Genomic DNA, 11,134 nt, shown 5'->3' with positions numbered 1-11,134 from the left:
TGAAATACTATTTGATTGGTTTCTCTCTTACTAATAAACTTCACATTAAAGTTTTAGATAAAAGATAGAAAGAGTACAATAATTTCCAATAATAGCGTGTAATTCAGTAGCATCCAAGGTTGGATTATTGATAATATCCACCACCACTTACAATCCATTTCAATTGTTAATATTCGCTAGAAACCCACTTAATGACATAAAACAATCCAATTGCAATCGTTTGAGCATTGGAGAATATCAATTGTTCCAGCTGGTCATTAATTTTCTTTTATTGATTTGTCACAAGTTTCTTTTGTTTGAAGTAATTTGGCTCGAGACACTCTCGAGCACTAGATGTAAGCACATCTCACAACTAGAATAAATTCATGTCGATTTGTTCATTAATTTTTGAATTTTCACAAACAAATAAGTATTTTCATTATATTCTTGCCACGGAATACAATCATTATTAAAACATTGTAATAAATTGAATTTCATCATAGTAGAAACAAATCTATATTTTTATATGTTGCACGAATCACTTACAGGAGCTAGCGAATAATGCCAATAGCAAGAGGACTAAAATTAAAAATGTCAACATTTTTTAGAAAATGAGATTCTTTCTTAGACGATATTCAAAATTAAAAATGTTTATATTTCTTAGAAAATTATATTATTTCAGTTTTATTTGAGTAGGTGTAAGATTTAAGATTGGTTTGTATTATTGTGAGTTCTAGATAAGGACTTCTCTAGTCCATATGTATGTATTTATATTGGAGGAAACTTCCGAAGTTCAAAAGAGATTACACATATATTAATAAAAACTAAAAAATAAGACACCGTCCAACTTAATGACCATATCAGCTTAACCGTTGGCAACCATATTTGCCTTACGGTAATAAACATGGTGAACCCAAATGTTCCAAAGTTAATCTATCCACAAGCATTTGCATAGAACTCATATTTAATGTTTAAATTATTTTTTGCACGGATGACATTTTAAGTATACATGATTGATAAGTTGCTAGAAGTACTTAAATTTAGTACAAAAATGCTTTCATCAACAACTTCAAGAAAACTGTAACAATGACACAATCAATTTCATGTGAAGTTTAGCCATATAATACATTATTTATTTCATAGCAATGTGAGCAACGGCTAAGATGGATTATTTGCACCATGGCCTTAAAAGAATATTGGTTCTTCCAACAACTTAAATACACAGAATCAAATAATTTGAAAACAGTCAAAACACATTGAATACATCTATACTCTATGAGAGAAATTTCTATCGAAATCCTTTTTGCCCTGTCCACTGGGTTCTCAAGGTATGCCATTTTATTTGGCTTGTTATTACTGCAGCTCCCCAACTGGTGCCTCATTGAGCCACAAGAAATGAATGAAGTCATATAATTTTGCACTTACACTAACCTGCTTATTCAGAAAAATATTCAACATCATTCAAGATGAAAACAATTGCATAATTTGGAGCAAGGTATAACTTCCTAACCTTATATGGAGTCGGGTTAAGTTTCCTCATGTGGTCAGGTCGCATTTGCTCAAGTTGATTGATGCATCGCTCTCTAATTTCCTTTAGTGGCGGTAAAGTTTCCCTCTCTTTACCTGCAAAAAAAAAAAATAGCAATGAGTGATAACACATTTAACCATTTCAAGCAGGAATTCATAGAGATAAATTTATCAACCCCAGCATTAACAGATGAGATAACATCTTTTTCTCCCTTAGTTTATAGGGGGTAAGGGGGTTCAAAAGCTACCCTAAAATTTAAATAGCTGGTTAATAATGAATCATGGGATGTTCTTAAGAATGGTGCGACACTTTCTTCTACCCTAAGCAGAGGTAGGTTTTTAATGCTATCAATAAGTTGCTATTGATCTCCATGGTTGCCATTATTTTTATAGTTAGTTCTCACCTGAATACCCAGGCCAGTAACACCTTAGAAGCTCCTCAACCTGCTGTGGCACCACATACGCTCTCTTGGATTCTTGGAAGGGATGACGGCACAGAATTCTTTCTCCAACCTATATGAGTGAAAGAGGATAAAGTAAATTCTATGCCCTACATTTGTGAACTTAACATAGTATATGCAATAAGATGAGAAAATGATGCAAGGCTGTCTATCCATTATTGGATTTATATTATGAAACAGAATAAGGAACAGCCACTGAATATGGTCTAATTTTTCAAAATGCCAATATTGGGGTTCGGTCAGTAGCTGCATATTCATTATTGGGGGCACATCGTTTTTTTTCCATCAAGCCGGCCTGAACGAAACCCATTTGAACATGTCGCAGGTACCTCATTATTGTGACTGACAATAATTGCTTCAGTGCCAAGTCCAAGCAAATAAATGGCTACATGTGTTACTATTTTTCCTGTATTTCTCCCAACATGGCATGCTGGTGAAAACATGCACTAACATTTGCCAACTCTCCAACCCCATCAGCAGGAGGGGGTTCAAAGAAAAAGACAGTGTCCAACAAAAATAATACCTTTGGAGGGGGTTCATTTTCTCCAGTCATTATGTCTACCAGGGGATAACCTTCTTTCCCATACAACCTATAGGATCGCTTCTTACAAGGGATAGAGACCTAAATACAGAAAAAAATAATAGTTAAATACCGAATAGGTTATTACACTATAATGTTTAATTTAGAATGTTCAAACCTTTGACACATCTTCAGAAAGTTTAATACGAGGCTGATTATTAATCTCAACCAGTTTGAAAACAACACCCAGGGCAGCTTGAGCATAACATGTGACCAGGTAGGTACCAATTCCAAAGGCATCAACCTCATGACCCTGTAGACAAAATTCAATCTAATCAAAAGGATATTGCAAGAAGTTATAAGCCATTTATAACTTGATCTTTTTGTCAAGATCAATATAAATAGAACGGTGGTGTTTTCATCTCAACCCCAACACAGATACAGTGACACAAATTACAAGAGAGCAATCTAAGACATTGGAACATTTTATTTTATGATATAATATTGATGTGTTGAGATATTTTTAAGATTTTCTAACAAGTTCAAAGGAAGCTCTAAAAATATTTTTGGTTCAATAAGTTAGCATTGCCATATAAGATTAGTTATTGTCTCCTTTCATGCAACTATGTTCCCCAGGGAAATAGGTATAGACCTTTTGATTTTGAGATTGGGGCTAAAGCCTCATGCTATTTATGCTCACTTTCAGTCTATTTGCTGAAGGACCGGTTTGGTAGCCAAAGTAGCACATAAGGGAGGCCAGTGAGATAATCTACTTCTTTCCTAAGCTCTGCCAGCAGCCAAATCACTACTTGGATGAGCTAGGAGCTAAACCTCTCATATACACCTCAGTGTCCCCCACATTAAATTCAAATTTCATTTTTTGTACAGAACCTTAAATCAAGTTTAAATTATTTGCATATGAAGTCAATCTTAGGCTATCCTTTTAACAAATAATATGGTTAAATAACATGGGATTATTTAAACTAACCTGATTTGATATATATTATTTTAGTAACTTAGAAACAGAATATAATTGGAAATTAAAACTGTGACTACCCCAGTAAAATTATGTTACTATTTCCATGTTTAGCACCAAAACTCCTACAATGTAACCAACACTCCTTAAGTGTAATGATTGATGTTATCTCAATTATAGTAAGAAACCATGTTACATGTACATGGAAAATAACTTGCTCACCATCATTGAGAATAATAGGATATATATGTGTATATCACAAAATTGCAGTACGGGAGGCAATACACAGCATTTTTATGTTTTGTATTCCTGAATTTCATACCTTAGTATCTTGACATACATGTTAAGTGTGCCAATTTAATAAAATATAAAATTTCTAATAACTACCCACTTCTATATCAATTTAGTTTAATTTATTTATAGGATGAAAATATTTAGATAATAATCCCAGCTGTTTACAGAGCAGGAGGGATCATCTAATACCAAATCAAGGTTTTGGGATCATATATTAGTATAAAATATATAAATGCAAATGAATATGCGTGAAATCAACAATTAAAATTTGTACCAAGTATAAACCAACAAAAACACGTGCAATAACTTCTTTATAAGAATTTTTATGTCATGCTGATATTATACAATGTGCACGCGTACACAAAAGGGAAGTAACATCATAGAGATTGCGCAGTTGTTATGCTGATTACAAATCAACAGACAAAAAATTACAAGTTAAAGTGCACAATGATTATTACCTGTTTATTTAAAGCATCTAATGTTTCTTCGTTGAGGTCATTACTAGCAGTGATTATCAACTTCCCAAATCCAGGCACCCCAAATTCGTTCTCAATGGAGCAAAAGAACTTCCTGGACTCGTAAGACAAATATGCAAGGTCACCAGAATCCAATCTAATGCCAACTGCTTTGTATCTGCACAGGATATCATCTGAGGTTAGCTAAGAATATAAGTGACATGATTCTTTGAAAAGGATGAATGGATGATGAGCAGAAGGGTACTGTAGGACTAGTTGAAGCAAAAGGTCATTATAATTTATCAGCTATAAGACACTCTAGTAATTTAACAACAGGCTGCTTCAATCCTTGCATATAATAACACCATAGTAATTTAACAAAAACACTCTGGTAGTTTAACAAAAGGTCATTATAACAAACACCATAGTGTACACATAATCTAACATGCTATAAATACTTCTCAATATAAATGGGGCAACAGACACTATACTTCTCAATATAGAAAAAAACACACAACAAATACTGGAAGACTACACAGATAAAACTAAGGAAATGCAGAAATGGGGCAACTTCATGCTATAAAGCTCCTGGCCTCCTGCTATGAAAAGGTCTAGGGAAGAGTCAGGCCCGTTATGATAGAAAACATAATTTTGCATTTGGAATCTTAGCTGATAGTTGAGGAAACAGTTCACAACATAAAGTAGATCCTAATCAGCATCATATAGCAGTTTCTAACTTCCTATTGCCATTAATTCCTTGTACCACATCTATGTCGATATTACGACAGCTTATCACTTTTAATCCATTTGGAAAGAAAGAAGAAAAAGAACGCAACACTGTATTCTTGTAAACTAATAATCAACTGGAAAATGAACACAACAACAAAATTCCATGGTCATGTATATAAACCTCTAATCAACTGATAATAATAACATCAAAGCTTGCCGACATACCCTAAATCACCAAGAGCTAATGCAACTGCACAGAAGTTGGGGATTCCACTTCTCATCACCTGTCAATAAATGCAAATGTTCATCTGATGAAATAGCCACACAAAAGTGGGGGAGGAATAAACCCAAAAACAAGGATAGAAACTTCAGCACTCGTTCAAGACTAAAACAGGTATGACATCAGTAACTGACTTTAGGAATGATTTATCAAACAACCCACCCACTTTTCAGTATCTGTGCCTTTGCAGCTTTGCTGCACAGGAACAGCCCATTCAGTCGAGTTGTACTTGATTTAGTTGATCAACATTTCTAAGAGTTCACCACAATATTACCCACCATCCTCTCATCCGTTATCCACATAATTAATGTAAAATATATTGTATGGGGTGATTCATATGTAAATTCTTCCAACTGAGAAGAGAGTAAGTGATATACGTGTCTTTTCATCTCAGTCTTCAAATAAGTTGCAACTTAATGTTATGCATATCTTCAGGGCAAGGGAAAATGGTTGAGTACATACCGATACCTAGACACACATTTATAAGTGCACAACCAGTGACTCATCTTCCCAGCTACGTCATTCCCCCTATCTTTTGTATGTTAAAGCCAAATTGATATAAGATGCTACAAGAACTTATCCCCACCATTCTTAGTTTCCAATTAGTTTTTTAGAGGTTGAAATTGAGATCACACTCGGGGAAAGGGGGGACAGAAGTATAGCATCTTTTTCAGGAAAACGAAACGTGCTCACAAGAGTCATAAAGGAGACAAAAGTAAGATTTACCCACAAGCATTTTCCATTGCTAGTTAAAATGATTTTAAGATGAATGATAACTATTTAATAAATAGAAAGTTAGTAAGAAAGTACTTACGTCATATGTGTCTACAAGGGCAAGAAAGTTATCAGGAAATGCCAAAGCATATGACGTGAATGCTGCCAACTCACTTTGATTGGTCTCACCAAAAACACCATTAAACAACTGCAGGGTGGGAACACGGATTAGAATATTCACGGATAAATTCATCTCTGAATTTGCAACTGTGCAAAAGATGAACATATGATAGATAACAATATCTTAAATAACATAATAAAACAAATGACAAATGCTAACATGTGCCCTTGGGAACATGTTAAGGAATCAAATGTCGAAATATTGTCTTGAAAGTTGTGTATTCAATTCCTCAGAAGTTTAAAAATTGTTAGTTTCAACACAAAAATTCTATTTTTTGTTTCCTAAGGCCCTAAAACAATTATCCTAAATTAATATCCTAATCTACATCATTGGGTTCTTGCATAAGGATGACACCAGACACATACACACTAAAATGACAAAAACAGAAATAGTTAAGAGGCATATAAAATGACAATACGGCTATGTTTGAATATCCAATGGTTAGTGGAACTTAATGAAATTGGATGGAATAGATAAAATTCGTTCTTCAACCCCATTCTGCCCAAATTGGAAGGGAAGAAAGACCAGGGTATTGCATGAATAAGATGGAAAAAGTTCCATTATATTCCCCTACTCCACTTCATTTCATCCTATTTCAAATTAACCCAAACAAGGGAAGATTTATGAATCAATTCCATCGCTTTCCATCAATTCAAACATAGCCTAAGGATGGAAATGCTTATGTCCTAGCACCTGAATTTTGCTCAGCCATGTTTGAACCAGACTAACAAAATCTTCACATGTACTTGAACCATCTTTTCTACGAAGTGACCTGTCTGTAATCTCATCAAGGCTCTGCAAATCAGAAAGTGCCTCAAGTCAGAAAAAGTATAATAATATTAATAACAAAAATTACATATAATGGCACCTAGAAATTAGAACTCATCTTTTGGACTGAAACTCCATTGTTATAAAATTACACAAAATTCTGTTCATAAACATTGACAAAACATGTAACGATTTCAGAGAATAGGTTACGCACCATATATGAGCTAACAAAGGCATGGGAATGCGTACCACGAAGCGGTATCCCGAATAACTTTCCCGCTGCAACATTGCTATTGGCACACATGAAAAAGGCAAGTTATGAAATATCCGAGCTATACAAAAGCCATGTGAGAAATTAAAATTCATAAACCAAAATAAAATATTATCAATCCCTCGCTCCTAACATAAGAAGCAATTTCACTCTTACCTTCCAATTTGGGACTCTCAAGTGTGAATTTCAAGTGCTTACCATGGTGTTCAAATGATTTGTGAATTTTTCCAAGTGATTGTGTGCAAATTAATGAATATATGTTACTGTATGCAAAGAACAAGGGAACTCAGCCTTAACCAGACCACCTCTCAATAATATGATTTTTGGTTTGTCAACATCATCCAGGTGTATTTAATTTTAAGTAGTTCATGTTAAAAGTGTATTTGCAATGACAATAGATCAATGACAGAAGCAGAATTGACCTTGAAAAAGGAATAACAAACCTCTGGTTGCTTCCAAAACAGTAATTAAGATACCAAAACAACCATACAAGAAAAACTAGTGCTCACAAACATTTTAGTGGAATTACGGCTTAAAATAGCGACAAGGGATCGAAAATAAAACGATAAACAATTCAATATTCTGCCACAGTTTATCTAATCAAACCACAGTCAAATGCGCAGTTCATGGTTTTATGCTATATTGCTATCCAAACAAAATAATTTCGTTATGATAACTAATACAAATAAATGCTGATATAAGAATAATGTTGTTTATAATTTGATAATTAATGTTTAATTTTAATTCTTTGCCAGCATTGAATTACCCTCCTGCTTCTCATTTAGTTTTCAAAATCAAATTTGATTTATTTCTTGCAAACAGTTAGCATTATTTACGAGACAGAAAATGGGACTAGATAAGAGATGCCACTTCAACTGATTTAGCTCTACTGTTTGAACTACAAACTTTTGACCAGTGATTATGGATTCACAACGATCATTTGAACCATAGCCAAAAACACCTGGCGTGAGGGAGTCATTTTTACCAAACTTTTTTACAATGTACAAACTAACAGGAATTACACTCAAGTCCTGAAAAGTAGGATTACATGCCATTTCATACAAACTATGCCCTGCTATCTAAATCAACAGTAAAAAAGATTGTTTATTGATAATACCTTGTTGCGTCAAATCCACCAATATAACAGTACTTTGATGCTCCTACTCCACCATCAGGCCCCTACATTCAAAATGAGAGAGTTTCTTTTTATGAAAATTAAAGGAGGACAGTACCTAATTTTACTCATAAAAAAGTATTTCAAAAGACTGTAACCTGAGCCCTTCGTAGCCCAAACTCAAGTAAGGTTTTGGATTTTCCAGCAACTTTGCGGTGCCTTGCAGCATTAGTAGAAACTAATGATGCAAAATTTATTAGATTCACAAAAGGAGTTTCCAGCAATTGAACGACCTGAATAATATAACAGTCACTAATGTAAGAAATAGGTCATCTTTGAAACAATCAACATTAAAAGAGGGAATTAATGGTGGCAAGTACTCACAGCAATTGGACCTTCAACTCTAAGCAGGGGTATCTTAGGAAAAACGACTGATCCCTCGGGAATAGCGTACACCTCAACATCAGAGCAGTCAAGTCCTCTAAGATAGTCAAAGAATGCATCCTAGATTTAATTGATCATTATTGATAAGTCAAAATATTTTGTTGGGAGAATCTAGTAATAATGCCATTAGCATTATACTTTCCACATTATCACAGAAAACCCGATTACTAACCATATTATCTCATATTTACACTTGATCCAAAGCTATTGAAAAATAAACAAGTAATAGTTAACAAAATTGTATAAAGAAGACAAATTCCCCTTGAACTAAGTTCCTTGACTCTTTAATTCTGTCGTTTAGTTTTTTTGAAGTTAGTTTCAGGGACATTTAGTTGAACATGCTAACATATTTGTGTATTAATGATAAAAACCTAAGCGCAAAGAAGGAAAAAGGAAAAAGCAACAATGTTGTCTTCTTAAGAAGCATAATAAATACAAAGCAGCTTCTACATCTGAGGTTGTTTCCAACTCAACAAGCACTTTTAATAAGCACGTCTATTTTAGCAAGGCTTCCCAACTCTAAACATTTGCAATCCATATATCCATAGTTTCTATCCCCAACTTAATTGCAGCCATCTAATTTCAGCTTTCTTTATCACCATATTACTTCCCATTATTGAAAAATTGTCAGTGTTACACCTGAATTCATGATACTAGAAAAATCCAATCCTTTCCGTGAGTTCAATCAGCATAACCATCAACATTAAAAACAAGGATGTAATAGCTAGGGTGAGGAACACAAAACACAATTTGGTTTACCTCACAAGCAGGAGACAAACTCTGTCTAACAAAATCAATTTCATCATCAGTGAGTTTGAAATTAGCTATGAACCTTATGCATTCTTCCAGACCAGAAAAAACAGTATACTCTCCACCAAAGGGATTCTTCCGAAAATACAAATCAAACCTGAAACCAAATTACAAAATTCACAACTCAGTCTTCTCAAAAACACATATCAACATGTCCATGCATTTAAATAAAATTTGTGTGTGTTTGATTCTGCAATAACTAAAATTGATTTTAAATGAATTGAATTTGTAAAATTGATTTTAGTTAAAAGTGAGTTGAATGTAAAACGATTTAGTTTGGACATATTTAGATAAAAGTGAGTTGGACAATAAATTTGTGTAAAAATCACATTTGGACTCAAAAACTACAAATCCTAGCTTCAAATTATAGCATATGTTTGGAAAACTGCAGAATCACGTTTGAAACTCACGATTACATGAAAGCTACAATTTGGAGCTTCATAAAATCATGCCCAGTTTGCATTGGAAAGCAATATTATGAGTTTAAATGTGAATCCAATCACACTGTAATCAATTATAGAGGGCAAAATCAATTCTACTCATATCACTCAAACATATCAAAATCAAGTTTACACCTTCATAATTGATTTTGGCTCCTCCAAACGTGGAACATGACATGCACTAAGTTTAACTAGCTTCCAATATCCAATAATTAAAATTAAAAGTAAACAAAAGAGTAGCCATAGATTTAGTATAAAAACTAGCCCTAAATGAATCCAATGAAACGAAAAACAACGAAATGGCTCAATTCAGCTAAAAATTCAACTGAAACCAAAACATCAAGCAACAAAGGAACACACAAAAATACATTAGAATTTAAACAAATTAGAAAAAACGAAAAAACAAATTGAACACTAACACAGCACGTTCTTGATGTTTGCCAGCTTTCCAATAAGCATAAGCCATAGTGAATTGGTAGAGATCATTGAGAAGAGGAGTGACCATAGGATTTGTAGGTCCATTTATGGTTCCATTTGAAGGTCGTTGGTTAGGTCCGTTATCCTTCGCCTCCATAGTCTTTTTCTTTTCTACTCTGAAGCGTTCGTGTTTGTTAGTTATTGGTTTTTTTGTGTCGATGGTTTCAATTTAGTGTTATTGGCGCTCTATTTATACTTAGTCACAAGCGTGAGCGTGACGCAGAATTAAGGAAAACGCATTGATTGAGAAAATGGGGTTATAACTTACAAAGGGGTATTTTCCAAGAAGAATAATATAAAACACTAAAAGGAAGACTAAGACCGTTTGTTCCTTTCTTTGAACTATGAATTGATGAAATTTATTTATATTTTAATTAATTAAAACTAAAATTCATAATCAGATCCAGCTTTGTTGATTGATATTGGAATGGTAGTTTTTCAACTAGGCTAAGTGCGGTGTTAAAATAGGGAATATAAATAACACAGTACTAGGTTTCGACAGTTAATTACTGGCAGCCGGCAACAAGCTTTATGGTACTCCTTCTGTGTTACATTGAGTATCACTTTTATTTATTTTCCAATATATTAATACTTTCTGTCTTAGGTATAAAAAAAAAAGCTTTTGATATTTTTCTCTTATTTATAAAAAAAAATTTAATTTTTAAGATGTATTTATTGTTTAAATGGTATCTTT

At 33.5% G+C, this 11,134-nt stretch overlaps 1 protein-coding gene across 1 annotated transcript; it reads right to left on the bottom strand.

Annotated features, from left to right (window-relative positions):
* Positions 1-1,054: 1,054 nt before the first annotated feature.
* Positions 1,055-10,660, bottom strand: LOC101500792 (nicotinate phosphoribosyltransferase 2-like). Its single transcript, XM_004509076.4, has 15 exons — positions 10,383-10,660; positions 9,473-9,620; positions 8,654-8,773; positions 8,428-8,562; positions 8,273-8,334; positions 7,099-7,174; positions 6,810-6,911; positions 6,036-6,143; positions 5,167-5,225; positions 4,216-4,390; positions 2,666-2,800; positions 2,491-2,589; positions 1,911-2,019; positions 1,490-1,602; positions 1,055-1,410 (listed from the first exon to the last, which is right to left on the bottom strand). Exons 1-15 carry the CDS (start codon positions 10,535-10,537, stop codon positions 1,333-1,335), a joined length of 1,674 nt encoding a protein of 557 aa, XP_004509133.1. The 5' UTR covers positions 10,538-10,660; the 3' UTR covers positions 1,055-1,332.
* Positions 10,661-11,134: the final 474 nt, after the last annotated feature.

This window comes from Cicer arietinum, chromosome 7, assembly GCF_000331145.2.
Source record: "Cicer arietinum cultivar CDC Frontier isolate Library 1 chromosome 7, Cicar.CDCFrontier_v2.0, whole genome shotgun sequence".
NCBI classification, from domain to species: Eukaryota; Viridiplantae; Streptophyta; class Magnoliopsida; order Fabales; family Fabaceae; genus Cicer; species Cicer arietinum.
The sequence above is the reverse complement of the archived record's forward strand: the minus strand, read 5'-3'. Positions and strand labels throughout refer to the sequence as shown.